General features: G+C 39.0%; 4 protein-coding genes across 4 annotated transcripts; 2 read left to right on the forward strand and 2 right to left on the reverse strand.

Moving 5' to 3' along the window:
- Window positions 1-426: 426 nt before the first annotated feature.
- On the reverse strand, window positions 427-7,983 carry GCK72_013514 (uncharacterized protein; the record flags this gene model as incomplete). The annotated part of the gene is made up of 11 exons (XM_053729877.1): window positions 427-557; window positions 606-744; window positions 858-1,208; window positions 1,313-2,954; window positions 3,128-3,367; window positions 3,488-4,717; window positions 4,846-5,234; window positions 5,334-5,494; window positions 5,754-6,079; window positions 6,226-6,693; window positions 7,676-7,983. 11 exons carry the CDS (start codon window positions 7,981-7,983, stop codon window positions 427-429), a joined length of 5,385 nt encoding a protein of 1,794 aa, XP_053584649.1.
- A 3,863-nt stretch (window positions 7,984-11,846) lies between these two features.
- Window positions 11,847-13,126, reverse strand: GCK72_013515 (uncharacterized protein; the record flags this gene model as incomplete). Its single annotated transcript, XM_053729878.1, has 3 exons — window positions 11,847-11,971; window positions 12,030-12,434; window positions 12,931-13,126. The coding sequence occupies 3 exons, from the start codon at window positions 13,124-13,126 to the stop codon at window positions 11,847-11,849; spliced, it is 726 nt and encodes a 241-aa protein (XP_053584650.1).
- Window positions 13,127-13,370: 244 nt separating this feature from the next.
- Window positions 13,371-14,222, forward strand: GCK72_013516 (uncharacterized protein; the record flags this gene model as incomplete). Its single annotated transcript, XM_003101378.2, has 3 exons — window positions 13,371-13,512; window positions 13,676-13,830; window positions 14,034-14,222. The coding sequence occupies 3 exons, from the start codon at window positions 13,371-13,373 to the stop codon at window positions 14,220-14,222; spliced, it is 486 nt and encodes a 161-aa protein (XP_003101426.1).
- Window positions 14,223-14,536: 314 nt separating this feature from the next.
- Window positions 14,537-15,201, forward strand: GCK72_013517 (uncharacterized protein; the record flags this gene model as incomplete). The annotated part of the gene is made up of 2 exons (XM_003101296.2): window positions 14,537-14,583; window positions 15,021-15,201. The coding sequence occupies 2 exons, from the start codon at window positions 14,537-14,539 to the stop codon at window positions 15,199-15,201; spliced, it is 228 nt and encodes a 75-aa protein (XP_003101344.2).
- Window positions 15,202-17,373: the final 2,172 nt, after the last annotated feature.

Genomic DNA, 17,373 nt, shown 5'->3' on the forward strand with positions numbered 1-17,373 from the left:
GATTGGGAAAGGAATTCAGGATTTTCGACACTTAATTGATAAAAATTTAGGAAAAAAAACAAAGAGATTCGTATGGATTATATTAGCTCGTCATCAAGTACACAGAAAGCATAACGGAACATTTTTTGTGGGCGCTGTTTGCCTGTTTTTCAGAATATCCGCAATTTATTTTCATTTCCAAAATAACAAATTACCATCAAAAAGGCGCGTCAGCCTAAGATGGTAGCTAAAAAACGAAAAAAAAGTGTTTATTTTATCTTTTGAAAAACTACGAATTAAATTTTTGAGTTCTCAAAAAACTTGAATTCGGAAAGAAAGATCTTTCAAAGTTTTGGAGGCACACAGTGCTAGAAACCCATATGAATCTCTTTAAAATTATTTTTAAAAAAAACAAGGAAATAAAACTCCTAAATAATTATCAATCGATTATCCACACGTGGCATGGAAGTCGGTTTTATCGTGAATATCTTGTGTGACTCGCTCCAATCTCGAGTGCAAATCCGCCAAAATCGCCTCGTAGTCGTCAAGACGCATTTCGGTTGAGTCTTTCGACAAGTCTGGAATAATGTTTATTCTAGAAATGTTCTTCTTTTTGTGTAACTTACTGTCAATATCATCATTATGTCTTTGTGCTTGATACAACAACTTGGCGGCTCTTTCTCTCAACTTCTCGGCTCTTTGTTGTGGAGCAACGTTTCCTTCCATTCGCTTCTCGAGCAACTCGTTCGCACGTTCCAGATCAGACTGAAAAATAATGGATTGCGATACGTTTTTACTGTTTCAGAAATTACACGTACAGCATTTTATACTTAAAAAACTACTGTAATTCTTTCCGTTTCGACCCTTCGAATACTCACCTGAATCTGTTTATTCTTCTGTTCTGCATTCGTTGCAGCAGCCAATGCAGCATCGACAGTTGTCAACGCATTCTTCGCAGACTCAGAAATCTGAAGATACTCGACTTTGACTCCACTCATCACACCCTCCAATTCAGTCAGTGTCGTGTTGGCTGTCTGAGCTTTCTCTTCGATTTTCGCGGTCGAGTTAAGGGATTTGTCGATGGCCTCACGGGCTTGTATCTGCAGTTTCTCGATCTCTTCGAGGGCAATCGTCACGTTGTTATGTGCTTGCTCGGCGAGTTGAAGTCCCTCACGGATCTCTTCCATAGCCTTTTGAAGATCTTCGGCTTGTTTGTTAGCATGGGCGGCCTGTAAAATTTTCTCTATGGATAACCCTTATAAAAAGATGATGGATCAAAGTCTCAGAGTAGGAAACATATTCATCCACTGACAGAAACAGAAAAAAAACTCACTCTAGCCTCCAAGTTGGCCGCAATACTCTTGTTTCCTCTGGTCTCATTCAGAATCTCATCGATATTGTTGATCTTCGCCAATGATTCTCTGATTTTTCCAGTCAAATCAGTAATCTGATCCGGTGTCAAACTGATCTTTTTCGCAAGAACTTCCTCTGCCAAATTGCGGATTTGCTCTGGAGTACTTCTTTGACCATTCACGAACTCTTGGATTTCATCATTGATCTTCTCAAGTCCAGCTCTAGAATTATTAGCTCTCTGAGCAGTACTCTTGGCCACTTCGTAAGCCTTCTCTGCTTCAGCCTTTGCCTTCGTTGTCTCTGTGAGCACATCTCTGACAATAGCCAACACTTCTTCTGCTTCTTTTTGTTTCTCATCGAGTCTGGTGTCTGCTTCAGTTGCGAAGCTCTTCGCTTGGTTAGCCTTGCTCACAGCTCCCTCCATACACGATTGTCCTCCACAGAAACCACATGATCCTGGACCTCCACAAAGAGCATCACACGGAGCACTGGAAGCACCACAGACTTGTTCATTGAGACGTGGAAGATAGCTTTCAAGACTGCTGAGAAGAGTCTCTGCCTCATTGAGAGCTGCTTCATTCTCAAGATATTGCTTCTCAAAGTCATTCTTGTTCTTCTCCAAAAGTTCACTGGCACGAAGGGCTTGACTCTCAGCAGCGGCTAACTTTCCGATGGCAGCATCAGTTCTTCTCTGTGCATCCATTGACTTGGCTCCAGATTCTCTTGTGATATTGAATGCTCCAAGAACATCTGCCTCCTTGATCTTGCTCGCCTTATCTTCCAACTCAATAGTTGCTTTTTCTACTCTCTCGGACTCCTTCTGCAAGTGTTCCAAATCCTTCTGAGCAAAGTCAACAGCCTGTGTGACATTCGAGATTCTCGTCTCAATTGCTCCCAATTTTTCTCTTCCAGCAATGACTTGCTTCTTCAAAAGAGCCAATTTCTTGCTCATCTCCTCAATATCTTCCTTTGAAATGTTAGCATCAGCCAAAGTCTTCTTCGTCTCCTTCAAAGTTTCCTCCATCTTCTCAAAGTCAGCGTCATAAGCAGAAGCGACTCCAGTGTCCTCAATGTTATTGGCTGTGTCAATAAGAGCATGAACTTGTTTCTGAAGTTTCTGCATGATGTTATCCCATTGATGGAAGCACTCTCCGCATGGATTACAGTATGGCCATTGTCCAGTGTATCCACGAGCACATTCATTACAAAGTGCTCCTCCACTTCCAGGTTGACACTCGCAAGTTCCATTATTTCTGTGGCATTGAAGACTCTTCGATCCAGTTGGATTACATTCACATCTGTGACAACCATCTGGAGTTGTCGGGTCTCCCCAGTACAAATCTTCGCACTGATCACACTTTCTTCCTCCACGACCTGGTTTACATTGGCATTGTCCGTCGAAAATGTTGCATTGAAGATGTGGAACACCCTCATGATTTGGAACAACTCCATTTGGATCACAACCACAAGCCTCACATCCAGCACCACTGGCAAGATTGAAGTGGTTCTCGGCGCATTGATCACATTGCATTCCAATGACGTTGTCGTGGCAAGGGCACTGTCCGGAGACACGGTCGCAGGCTCCTTTAGTGGTGTTGGTTCCAAGTTCGTTGCAGACGCATCTGGAAATTCAGGTTAGAGAAAAGAAAATCATCAAACATGAAGTTGTATCAAAAAGAACATTTTTAAAAATTTTGAAACATGAAAATAATGTTTCAGAAAAGTATGAAATCAAAAATGGGCAAAGGTTCCCTAATCCGTGATCTTTGAATCTATCTAAAAGTTTCCAACTAACCTCTGGCAAGTCTTCAACTTGGCATCTCCATAATACCCATCAACGCAATGTTCACATTGAGCACCCTCGGTATGATGAAGACACTTGAGACACTCTCCAGTGGCAGCATCACAACTTCCTTCCATCGACATGTCAATATTTCCATTACAGTCGCATCGTTCGCAAGTTCCTCCGACTTCTCTTGGTGATCCCCAATGGTTTTGAGCGCATTCACCGCATCGTTCTCCTTGGTAACCGGATCTGAAAGTTATATTTATCACAAATTCAGCAGTCACATTATTATCACAAATTCAGCAGTCACATTAAAAGAAGAATAAAGTTTGTATCATTTAAAAATTGTTGGAAGCAGTAAAAACTCACTTGCAATTACAAACAATATCTTGCGTATTGTTTCCTGAATTTCTGAGATAACAAGTGTCGGCATGTTGATATCCGCTGGTTGGTCCTCCTGGGCATGGGCATGGTTTACATGGAATACCCACTCCGAGTCTCGGATCTCCATAGTATCCATCTTGACATCTATCACAATAGTGTCCAGTAGTGAGGTCACGACACTCGATACAAGCTCCAGAAGTCTGGTCACAGATGTTTGCGTGGTCGTTACATTGGCAAGTACGGCACTCGGGGAATCCCCAGAATCCAGGTTGACACTGATTACATTGTCTTCCATAGATACCCTTCTCTCTGCAAACACATTGTCCGGATTGTTTGTCACAGTCATTTCCGAGTGATCCAACAGCATCGCAGTCGCATTTCTTGCATCCAGTTGGTCCGAATCCATAAGTTCCGATGGCACATTGTTCACATCTTCTTCCGACAACATTTGGTTTGCACTCGCATTGTCCTCCATGAACAGAACAGATTCCAGATACAGATCCAGTTGCATCACAGTTACATTCACTCGTCTTATTGAGAAGAGCAGCAGCAACTGGACACACGTATCTCTCGCAAACTTCGTTTCGTTGATCCTTGAAAAGAGTGAGGGACAGAGCAAGATGCCTACATTGATAACGATTGTATTCAGTCAAATGTTGTTCAGCTCTCGCGGATCCTTGGAAGATGTGGAGTTCAGAAGTGGGTGGAGCCAAGAGAATCGAATCAATGAGGATGTTGGAAGCTGCACGTTCTTGTGGATGAGAGTTAGTTCTCTTTTCATTGAATTGAACTCTCAATTCATACTGAACTCCAGCTTCAAGACAGATGGCTGGTTGAACTTCAATATATCTGGATCCCGGGTAGATTCTGGCAATCAAGAAATCATCAGATGGTGGGGCATCAGCACAGAATCCACTTCCTTCGGTTTCTGGTCTGACAACAGTAATCTGAACATTCTCCCATCCAACTGGGTCACGTGCTCCGTCATGGCGAATGATGACGTTGTATTTCTGGGAGACTTCGACAATCGGGTTGACAGTGATGATTGATCCTTCGGTAACTTGAGCGAATCCTTCTCCAGTCCATGTTTGTTCATGAGTTTGGGTTGGCCATTCGCGGGTTTTGACTTCTCCACGAGTGAGGTTGGCGTACTCAGCTTCATAGACGTAGTGGGTGATGTCAGCACAGTAGAATGATGAGTCAGCTGTTTCGCATCTGAAAATACGCAAGTTTTAGAAATGTTTGTACGGAAGTTGTTTGGGAGCATGAAGGAATGGTTCTGGATCAGTTTGAGAATAATATGGAATGGCTGAAACGGTGAAAACATAAAAACTAAAACCAACCTTCTTCCACTGAATCCTTCTCTACACTTGCACTGTCCAGTTGAAACATCACAAGTATTATCATAAGATCCTCCAATATCACAGTCACAAGCCTTGCATCCATCAACATGCTCCGATAATCCGTAGTGTTCTGGCAGACATTGATCACAGTTCTCTCCAGTGACGAGTCTCTTACAAGTACACAATCCAGTGTACTTATCACATCCTTCGTTGTTGTAGGTTCCGAGAAGATTACAAGTACAGGCAACACATCCATCAATGTTGGTTTCAGTAAGATTCCAGTATCCGTTCTTGCAACGGTCACACCGATTTCCATCGACATTCGTCTTACAGTAACACTTTCCGGCCACGAGTCCACGTTCAGCATCCTCCTCTCCTTCACAGATTCCCTGAAATTAATCAAAATTGATAAACATTCATAAAACCTATCAAGAGTGACTTCACTTATAATACAAAGATCATAAAACAGTAAAATAATTCATCCATACCTTATTCTGAGATCCAGCCTTGTCACACTCGCATGGAAGACACACATGTGGATCATCGATGGTACGTCTTGGATCACGGTAGTAGAATGGTTTACACTGTTCACAGTTCTTTCCTTGGGTGTTGTGCATACAGTCGTCACAAACTCCTCCGGATACAAATCCTGGAAAATGGTTACAGTTTCAGACAGTTTAAATATGGTATTTCGAAATTTAAAATTTGTTTCACTGAATTTTCGATAATCTTGTGAATAGGAAGTTTAGGCAAGTATTGGGCATGTTTCCGGAACTTTTAGTTCATTTTTGGCACATTTGAAAAAACTCATGAAAATCAGAAAAAATTACAGTTTCGAAATTACATGTTAGATAATTTTAAATTTTAAATGTTGTTGTCTGAAAAAATGATTTTACATCCTCACTCACCACTAGCTTCATAAACAGCTCTATCGAAGTGACATCTCAACGCATGTCTGTTACAGTTACACTGTCTACACTCGTTCTTTTCATCACCAATAGCTGGTCTCCATGGCAAATCATTGTAGAATGCCTTGCATTTCTCACAATTCAATCCTTCCGTATTGTGCATACACTCGCATCTTCCGTGTACAATATCAGCTCGTTCCATAACGGTATTCGGACTGACATGGGGGTCAATAGGGATACATCTGGAGGCGTGACCGTAGCAAGAGCAGGATCCACGGACGACGATCTCGTAGATGGCGTAGTAGTATTTCTCGTCGATTTCTGGTCTGAAAAATACATGTCTTCAGCATGTAGGGATTGGGCAGTATAAAAAACTGATAGATAAAAATAATGAAAAACGGTTTAAAAAATAGTTTCCGAAAAAAAAACCTAGTTTTTCACTAATTCTATCTGAATATGAGTGAATTCTCACCTGTAATCCAACAAATCGTCTCCAAGAGTGTGCAATTTTGTGAAGTTAAATCTCAAGTTAGTAATCTTCAACAACGTAGAAATCTCGTCAGCATATGGATTCTCAGTCACAATATGTGGAGAGATGACCTTGTAGACAATTTCTCCTCCAGTCGATGGAGCGACATCAGAATATTGAGAAGTACAAATAACATCAGTATGTTTCTTCGGTGGTCCCTCTGGAATTCCTGGGAAACTGCTGTCACAATCATAAGCAAAGTATCTGTAGATTTGCCAGGTCTTTCCGAAATCAGCTGATCTTTCGATAATCATGGCAGCTGGACGGAAGGATTTGAATGTCATGATGAGATGGGTAAAGTGGAATTCGGCTTCCAAATCCAGTTGGATTGTTGCATTCTGAACTCCGTTCTCGGATTGCCACCAGTTTCTGTTCTTGTCATCCATCACTTCAGTTACGACGTTTTCGATTCTGAAATTATACATATTTGAAAACTAAAACTTTTCTGTTTTATGAAGTTGATGATCTCCTTGGGAAATTCTGGTAGATACTAGAAATTTGTTGTCTCCGAAAGTTATGTGAAAATTTTTTTTTTGTTTCAGAGAGCAGTATACAATGACTGCTTAGTAAGCTTTAATTCATTTTCTTTGCACCCGTGATGCGAAAAATTCATAGTCCATCTCCCATTTAATTAAATTTTCCCGTTTCAACAATTTCAGTTAATTCTTCAGTCGTACGACCATTTGATGAAATGATGTGCAGCATACTTGCAAAATATCGGCCCGGCCCGGCTCGGCCCGTCGGCCCGGCCCGGTCGGCCCGGAGTCAAAAAATGAGCACAATTTTTCAAAATTTTTTGAAATTTTCATCAAAAATCCTATGTACACTTGAGTTTTATCGATATGTAAAAACATAGTCGAAAATTCGACTTTTTTGCGAAAAAATCAAAAAAAATTTCAAAAAATTTAAATTTTCAAATTTTTGTACTGTGACCCGGGCCGACCGGCCCGGCCCGTTGCAAGTATGATGTGCAGATCATCAGCGACCTCAGTATAGACTATTTTATTAATTAGTTTGTACTGAAAACTCCAATTTATGTGTTTCCAATTCTAATATTGAAAACTGAATACTACTGTAAGGAATTCATTGTTTCAACGACTTTAAGTAACGCCTAGTTTTGTGAATTTTTCTGTTATGTTGTTCAATTTCAAGTCAATATATCTTGCTCATTGATATTCCAAAAGTACATTCCTCATCCAATTTTTTCGAATCAAAGTCTTTTCGATTCGGATGAAAAAGAGGGCAAGTTGGTGCATCTCTCTCTCCCACTTCATCCCGCCTATTAATCAATTATCTGCCTCTTCTCTAGCCCCCTCTTATCCTATTTCCTATCGCACTATTACACCTTCTTTATATATTTCCCACCAATCTTTTTTTCTCACTAAAGACTCACCGATGACTCAATCGGTAGGGTTCTCTTTGTGGCTTCCATTCGGTGCGAGAGTCACAATAAAAACATTTCGTTTGCTCCTCCAAATGAGAAACAATACAGAATCGTTGACGTCCTTGGGTACCACAAGTCGATGAGGCTTTCAGTTGACTTTTACGTCCAATGAGCAGGTTTCCGGTGATGGGATAACAAGAACGGTCTTGACACCGATCCTCATTTTGTTGTGGAGGGGATTGTTGAGGTTGTTGGGATTGAGTTGATATAACAAGTAGCGAGAGCAACAGCCCTTGCCAAAACGGCAGTCGCAACATTCTTTTGGGGAATAGAAGCGACGACGTTTAGGTTTACAGGTAGTTGAGGAGATGGGATTAGCCTGAAACGTGGGAAAGTTACAGTAATAAAAGTAGAGTTGTGGAAAGGAAATAAGGAAAATCGGATACAGTAATTTATAGATGTCAAATTCAAAACAGAAAGAGAGAATTTGCAAGGAGCAGTTGCAGGGCTGAAAATTTCTAAAAAATATTTGTAAGTACAAAGAAATATTGGAAAATGGGTTATCAGATTGTAAATTGGAAATTAGATAAATTGGGGTAACCCCAGAAAAGAATAATTCTTTGAGTAACTCAGAACCCAGCTACAAATCGTTGCCACTTTTTGTTGAAATGGAAATAACAAGAAAAATAAAAACCCTTTCAAAATAGAATAAAGTTTTTGAACGACATCCAAACTTTCTGTTTCAATATCAATTAATTTTCAGATCTTTCAAAGGCTGGAGTAGTGTCAAAGCTTACAAAAAATCCAAACCCATAAAATCAGAAAACGAAGATTTTCGAAAGTTCTAAGCAATCTCAAATCAAAAAATTCGATGGAATCTCTCTTCATTGAAGTTGACCTCAACTCGGATGAAGAGAGGGAGAAGACAGGAGACAAATGGCTCTCTTCTTCCACCTCCAACCTCTTTTTTCTTCTCTTTGATACTCGGAGAAGGCGACACACCGATTTTTTATTGAATGTGTGTGCAACAAATGTCGTATCGAGGATCGGAGCAAGGAGAAGAAGAAAAAGGAGAAAGTGCACGAAGACTGAAGGAAATGAAGAAGAAGGATGGTTGTTTAAGTCGGTATTCACAGCTGGAGAGCACGTGTTGGAGGACAGAAACCACCGCGCATGGTACCGAATGAGAAGAGAGGGAAGATGGACGGGAAAGAGAATTGATAGGAGTTTGAAAAAAGCAGAATTATTTGCATTGGGGTTTAAAATTATTACCGTTACTGAAATACGAACGACATATGCGAATTGGGAAACAGTAAAAATCAACAAAAGATATTGGAAAATCTATGGATAGTTTAAGCAATGTACTGATATCAACTTGATCTTACTCGAAATTCCAGAAGCAAAAATGCTGTGAATTCGGATTTCAGAAGTTCAAGTAAAGAATGAAAGCCAGATTGGAAGTAGAGAACATATATGAAATAGATTTTCAAAAGTATCAGAAACTGAAATAATTACAATTAGCAAATAAAGAAAAAATCGGAAACTTTAGAAGGTGAAATGCTGCTGTAGTTGAAACCGGTGATACAAATTTGAAGAACCAGAAGGATTAGTTTTTGTAACAAGAGATATGTTTCAGCTTATTCCTGGACTGAATGTAAAAAAAAAGGACTCGAGTTATTATCTAACTAAATAGGAACTTATTCAATTTATTGTTGTGTTCCGATACATTCTGCTATTAAAATAATCCAATGTAGGAAAACGTGTCATAAACTAGGACTGATGACGTCATCATAGGAATTTAAGACTATCATAAAACGCAATAATTTAGGAAAAGAATGCAAGGGGTCTGGCGAACAGCTGTTAGTTGAGACCCCTCGAAGAGCTCTCTTATTGCTATGAAATTGAGAACAGATTGGAAGGTGGAGAAGGGGGAGACAGTACACTTTTACAACAGTCTTCTACTGCTGCACGACAATGTTAGAGGCGAATTGGAAGAACACGGACGAAGGGAAATAGTGTGGTAGATGAAGAGGATTAGAGAGAGATAGACGGAGAGAAGACGTTCATTATCAGTGATCGGGAATCATAATCATAATCATCAAGGTTATTTGAAAGAGGGATGGAAAGGTGAAATGGAGGAATTATGGGGAGTCGGAGATGGATTGAGGTGAGGAGAGAGGATTAGGCAGGTGGAGAAGTTATTGGAGGAATTGGCTGGAAATGAAGCGGAGATTGAAGAAGTGAGATGAAAAGAAAAGTCGTAAAGATAGGATTTTAGACAAATTGTGAATAGATAATCATTGAGATAATTTCTGACTCAATTCGAGAAAATGTACATGCTCATACAAGACAATCAATAAGCCATTAGGAACAAGTACCACTTATGGAAGATGTGAAACTGAAATTAGTGTGCCAAGTAAATTTCAGTTTGTACATACAGAGGCGACACCTGTGCAGACGTCTTTAAATGAAATAGGAAAATTCAAAAATTGATATATGAGAATTGAAAAATTTCACAAACTCACAGTTTTACGGAAATGGTGAAACATAAATCCTAGTTGACTCGAAATCCTAGTTATATGTACGTCTTAAAAGAAAGCCTATTTTAAATTTAAAGTTAGAACTGTATTAGATATATTTGAGACAACTTCGCAAGTTAGAGGGTGTTCTGGTATACATTATCCTGGAGCTGAAATCCCGCTGGTTCCAGATTTAGATTCAGTATCTATAAGTTTACATCCATATTCCAGAAAATTCGCTTCTAACTTTTTACTTTACGACTGAAAACCTGTCATACTGCCGAATGCATTTTCAGAATCAGAATGGTTTCAGATTTCGAATATTAAGCTCTGTCTGTAAACTTATTCTAGAACATATTCCCTAGTTATTTTTACACTGAAATAAGTTCTGAAGTAGACATATCATATTTGTTCTTCGATGTAAGTTTAATTGCAAGGCAATATGATAAAACGGGTACTTCTAATTAGAGATTAGAATTTCTGTAATACGATAATTCGACTTGAGAGGAAAATAATGGCACAAATCTCCCCTCACCTAAAATATAGTTCATGGAACGGTAAACACAATGAATGTCAAAACAAGAGGTAATACTAAAACTTAAGAGCCGCCCTTTTCAAATCAATCAAATCTTGCACAAGGAACGTTCTCGCGCGCTCTTTCTCTGCCAATAAACAGTTTGTACAACTTGTCTTTTTCTCTCGTACCCGCAAACAATATAATCATCATCATCATCAAGAAGTGATAATGGGTCAGAGGAGAGAGAGAGAAATAACCTAAAGGGAGAGAGAGATAGTAAAAAGTATGTTTGTACGAACGACGGTCCAATCGAAACAAGAACGTTAGCCGAGGACACGGGGGAAGTAAGACGTAGAGAGAGAGTTAGCTGAGGGTCAGTCTCTTGGTTAAAACAAACACGGACCGCCATCTTCTCTGCCCGATCTATCGGCCACTAAGGTCCCTCTGTTGCGAGAAGAGATAACTTTTTTGTCTGTGTTGTCTCTCTTCTTCTGACCCTTTCTTCCTCGACTCTTTCTTCAATCGGCAGATGCTCCGTATCGACTCTCCACAGATCATACACTATTTCAACTGTACCAATGGGTGACCTCTCCAATGGTTCATTAGAGAGTTGAGATATTAGAAAAAAGAGTTTAGGGATAAGAAATAGTTGGGAGAATGGAGAGAAAGCAGGCGTGAAGAGAAGAAAAAAAGAAGAAATTGAAGCGATCAGTGCTCTGTTTCATTAGCTTTTGAGTCTGCCAAAGAATTTTTCATTGCGAAAAGAAATTGATTGGGATGAGCAGGCTTGCAAAAGAGAGAAATGTGGGATGATGACTCAGTCTGATCCTGACATTTCTAATTTATCACTCTGAAGGGTTACATTGACGAATCGTCCAGATTGGTACTTTCGGAAATAGCTGCCAGTAATTATTGAACAGTTAGACGTTGCCAACCAACACTCGGTAAATATACTTATTGCGTAATTGACTACTCGCATTGCATCGCAGAAGACATTATTGGTTTTCTTCCCGTAGGCCAAGTTTATCGAATGAGGGATCCTGGGAATCTATAAGAATGTCAAATCTGAAACTCCTGTCAAATCCCGATTTTACAGTTTTATATAAATAAAATTTATGTACACACAATGATGATTACCCAAATATTAAAAGACAAGCTGATAATCAGCAGAAAAATCGTAAAGTTCAAGTATCATATGAGCGAGAAGGAAGCTGGCTGCGAATGTGACTGTAGTCTGTATGAATTCGATTACTTTGAATCCGGCGTTCACTGAAAAGAAAAACAAGCGAATGAATTTTTATCAAATAAAACGAAATTCGACACTTACTGATTTTCTCCAGAACATTTCCTGATCCCATCGCTTGAAAAACTGCAGCAAGTTCGTTTCTTGTTTGATTATTAAGTCCAGCAGCCGAATATCGAGATACAAGTGTTACGTAGAAGATAGCCCAGAGAATTCCTATATTTATGGGTCCAGAGAACAGCATAATGGCACGAGAGAGTAGACCGAGAATAACAGCAACAAGTGGAACATTTATTCCTTTTACAGGTGGCAGTGGAGGTCCTTGATTTAGATTTAATGGAGTCAAACCGGCTCCAGAGAACTGAGCGAACTGGGCAAATTCTGGAGGGAATCCGGGAGGAATTCCACTGTTAAAACCAGTGAAGTTATCGACCATTGCGTCCACTTCTTCATCTGTCGTGGTAAGTGCATTCCCATTGGTGCTTGGATCTGGAAAAAACAAGACTTAAAAAAGAAAAACGGAAATTTACTATTGCAAAATACCGAAAAACGATACGGGTGCGAGTTTGAAACAGGCATGTAAATTATAAATATTCCCGGCCATGTTGTATAATTAGATTTTTGAAATAATTAACGGTTTGAAGCAAGGATGTGGTACGGCCGGCCGCCGATGCTGCGGATTAACCAAATGGGCTGAATTTTTGTACATCGACTAATCTTTTGGTCCTCTACAAGGCCGCCTGAAGAAGCGAAAATTTTCCATGGCTGGGAACTGAGATATAGAATCGGCGCACGGCCTTTTTGACAGTCTTGGTTTGAAGCCCTGGGTTCGTCACGATAACCGATGCCACAATTATAGTTTACAAAATCAATTTTTTGAAATTTATAACGCTAGACTTTGGAAAGAAAACTCTATTTATCACAGATAGAAGAAATATGTTTAGAAGGTTTCACTAAAAAAGAAAACTTAATTTTTTCAACTCACTCGGCAGAATGTTGTATCCTTCACCTCCTTCGATAGCCGGTGCGTGTCTTTTTCCGTTCTCATCACCTCCATTATTCAAAATTCGATTAATTCTTTCTTCTGGATTTCCTAAAATTTTGGCAAGACGACGTTGCCGACGTTCTTCGGCAGTCATCGGACGAGCAGCGACAGGAGCAACTTCTTCGTTATCGGTCATTCTGAAAAAAAAAAACAAATCTAGCTTTTAGAACTTCTGGAAGGATAATTTGTAATTAAAAACGTGGATTACGACAGAATTTACAAGAAATTTAATGGAAAAATGGAAAAAATGTGCTGAAATTAACGCAATGCAAGAGCGCTCCACTGACACGCTGACCGTGTACTCCACTCGGACAATATCTTTGGACATTTTTTCGGCTGTTTCTCATAAATAAAACTAATGTAATTTTTGCTGTTTTCAGATGTTATTCTCATCACCTCTCCTAAAAGAAAAAGCGTTGGCTCGTGGCAAGTCTATTTATCCAAAAGTGACCGTCTTCTCCGAAATCTTGCCGCTCGCTTCGAAAAATCGTGTTCAAGCAGGACAAAAACCACGAGCAGCAAGTGAGTCTTCACATTTAAATTTGGAAAAAGAATTAAACTTAAAAAACTCAATATCGGTACAAAAATAGTTATATTTGCTCACAAACGAAAATGTAATTTTTCCTGTTTCTAAAAGAAAACTACACAAAAACCAGAATAAAATTCAACAATCTCAATTTTTCAGGTTCTTCATGTACACAAGAATTGCAAGCATTATTCGGATGTCTGAAAAAGTGGGAGTTTGACGATGTTCCATGTGCGAAACAGCACACACTTTACATGGATTGTGTTCACAAAGGAGCTGAAGAAGCTGCTGCTTATCGGGAAGCGGCTAGAAAGGTTAGTGATTGCAATTTTAAATTAAAAAATTCCTAAATGGTTCTTAAGAAACAATAAATATTTAAGTTGAAAAAAGAAACAACCGGTTGTGTTGACAATTTGGTTAATTAATTTATCAGAACCAATAGCTATATTATTTCTTTCAAAAGTGCACTATTCCCCTCATTTCCTCTCAAGAATTCCAATAAAGTCCTCAATTTCAGGGAACCCTCGGAGAAACTGGCGCCGGCGGTAAACAATCAATGACTAGTGCTCAATTTAACAAAATTCAAAAGCTTTTCCCCCAACCGGATCTCGGACAGCAGCCGTATCGCCAAATGAAACGTCTCCCAACACAAGATTATGCTGATGACACATTCCACAGAAAACATTGGCAAGGAAAAAGAAGTTAAAACTCAAGTAATTGATATGTCTTGTTTTCTAGTGTAGTTTTTTTTGCCTTTTTCAATTGTTTCTTTTTTGTTAAACCTCAAACATAAATAGTTCGATTCGATACAGCTCTCTATGATGTCCATCCCAATTTGTGTCACTTGTTGAGCCCCTTTCTCTCGTGTTTCCCCTCTGTATTCAGATTTCTTCAACTCTCCAGAGTCCCTCTTTCAAATGACCCCTCTCGTCCTTATTTTCTTATTTTTTCCGTTATCGTCAAACGCCCATCTCTGCTATTCGTGTTACGGCGAAACGACCAATTCGACATGCTTCCAGAATGCTCGAAGTGCCGGATGGGTCGATTGTGAGAAAGGAGAGTGTCAGGTTAGGAGGGAATGAGATACGCATTAATGTACACCAAGGCTCGATGTAGTCTTTTTTCAAGATGAAGAAGGGGAAATTGTTTTTCGAGATTGGTATTTAATGGATTCCGTCTCACATATTCATTCATAAACAGGAATTCAGAATCTCATCAGGATATTTATGAGATGGCACGGCACATAAAATATGAAAACAACGGAATTTGAAATATTAATATTTCGAAGTTTTTAATAATGAAGGGACTCGTAATTATCAACATTTTAGGAGACTGTAATGAGTTTTTAATCGCAGAACGGAACAATTTTTGCTTCAAAGTTAGCACATTTTAATTGAAATGATATCAGAGTCATTACTTCAAAATCGTTTTATCACAGCGTTCTCCTTCTGGACATCCATGTATTTTTACAGAAAAAATCATTCTTCATTAAATTTCATTCTAGGTTTGGTCCCTCTACTCGTCCGATTCTCCTTCAAACATCTACATGTTCGAACGTTCTTGTAGTGGAATTTGCCAGCCTGGATGTGTTGAAATCAGCGATATGGGTCATCGATTCACAAGTTGCTCGACGTGTTGCTCTTCCAATTTCTGCAATATTGGATCTCTTTCCCCGCCCTTTCTAGCTTTCTCATTATCTTTTTCCCTTCCAATTGTTTCGTTTTGTCTATTTTTGCATTGAAGTGGAGCATTGTGTCATAAAAAGTTTTCTATTCAAAAACTCAAGAGAAAATTTCAATGTATTCAATCTAAAATATATTCACTCGATAAGTTCTGCGATTTCTCATTGCCGGATCAGTTTTAAATACTCAGAAGCTGTGAAGAAGCCGTATTGAAACAGGAAAAAATGTCCAAATAAAAGTTACCGTTTCTAGAAAATATTTTGCGAATTGAATGCTTTTTGTTTTGATTCCGAAAAAACATTCACTTTTAGCTTGCAGTTATCGAGATCACAATGTTGCGATTTCGGATGAGACACTTCAAAATCATGTGGTATAAAAATATTCGACCCAACGATTTTGATTAATAGGGTTTGATTTAATAGTGTAATCGAAACAGGAGTAGTTTCTAATATACCGTTGGTGTTTGTTAATGGCTGAATGACGGTCAAAGTCCATAGAGATGCAGAACGTGAGGTGCTGAAACTGAAGTTACTAGTCAGTTTCCAGTTTTTCAAGAGAACTGCGAACTAACGGTTCCTCATTGCTAAGTTAGTACCTTTCCGGGTTGTTCGGAGAATCGAAAAGCTTCGGTTCGTCCAATTTGATACCTTCTACAGTACGTTTTTCCCGTATAACAATTCAATGATCATACCAAAAAAGAAGTCAAAACTTCTACCTGGCTGGATCCTATTCTAATATTCCATTCTCCCACAAATTCATATTTCTAACCATAAAACAACAGAAGTCCATATCTTCCCATCTCTTCTTTCTTTTCTTTTTTATTTATTTTTCCACAACGAAGCCTATTTACCTTGTTCACTCCTATTCTTTTTTCGAGTCTCCAGTTCTCACTATTTCCTTTCTCTTTCATTTCCAGACTTCCACAAAAGTAAGAGAGAGAGTACACAAATCGGAGAGTGATATCAAGGGGAATGCGAGTGTTTTCCTTTCCCGCACTCACCGGAGTGAAGCGCAGAAAACGGACGACATTGGGGAAGAAGCAGAAGAAGAAGACGTGTGGTTGCTCACACTTCTTCTTTTTTCCCGTGTGTCTTCTGTCATTGCTCTTCATTATCCTCTCTCATGTGTGTGTGTGTGTGTGTGTGTCCACCACCTCTTGGAGCTCCTCCTGCCGACTGCTCCTTAATCCGTCGTGTCCGTTTCATGCTTTTCGGATGGAGGTATCAGGAGAGGAAGACGAGGTTCACACGACACTTTCTAGTACTTCAGTCGCTTGGCTTCTTCTTCTTTTCACTTTTTCAAAAGATAAGGACTTCCGAATCTTTGACCTAGAACTTTCTTCTCGTTTTGTTTTCTGTTCTAGCCGTCATCTAGAAGTGAGTCATGAATGCTAAGTCAACTAAGGTAGTCGATCCAAAATCTAATTCCGTCTAGTGTTGTGTAAACCAAACGATAAGTGTTTTCAAACCTTTTATCCAATTGTTATTGACTTGAATTCATACAAACAGACTGTTGAAAACTGTCTGAAACAGTAGAGAAACTTTTCTATAATTGGCTGAAATCAATTTTCAATTGCAACTTATTAGTCTTCTTTTCAAATAATATTCGAGATGGATCAAATGACCAAAAGAATGCTCGAAGGCTTTCAAAAAACTTCACAGAACTTAAATGACTGTTTCTAATGATCTCCAAATTACTTTCAAGTCTTGTACTGAAGTTCTATGGCAGATTACAGTATCTTTTCTATAATTCAGAAAACATTCGACTGAAGAATTTTCAGATAAGTGATATAATCAGATAATTTGAAAAGCATTTTTAAGAATTCTAATTATATACTGTTAGGAAACAATTTTAAGGATTTTTTTTTGATTTCGCAAAAAGTCTTTAATTTAATGTTTCATAAAACTGTCTTGTCAGCTACTAGTGTTTTATTCTTAATTAGAACATTGATTTTCTCGTTATAACTTCTCTCATCGTGTGAAAACAGATAGCTGGGTTTATGTGCATAGGTTTACATGCCATTTCCTGAAATATTCAGTTACTTAAAATTGCTTCATGCAAGCACTTTTTCGGACAGTTTCCCAACCTTGCTTCGTATACCAACAAGATCGCAACAGAGAAAAACTTCAATAAATCACATCTGCCACAATCACGGCTGTATCATTTTTCAAATCA

This window comes from Caenorhabditis remanei, chromosome IV, assembly GCF_010183535.1.
Source record: "Caenorhabditis remanei strain PX506 chromosome IV, whole genome shotgun sequence".
Lineage (NCBI taxonomy): Eukaryota > Metazoa > Nematoda > Chromadorea > Rhabditida > Rhabditidae > Caenorhabditis > Caenorhabditis remanei.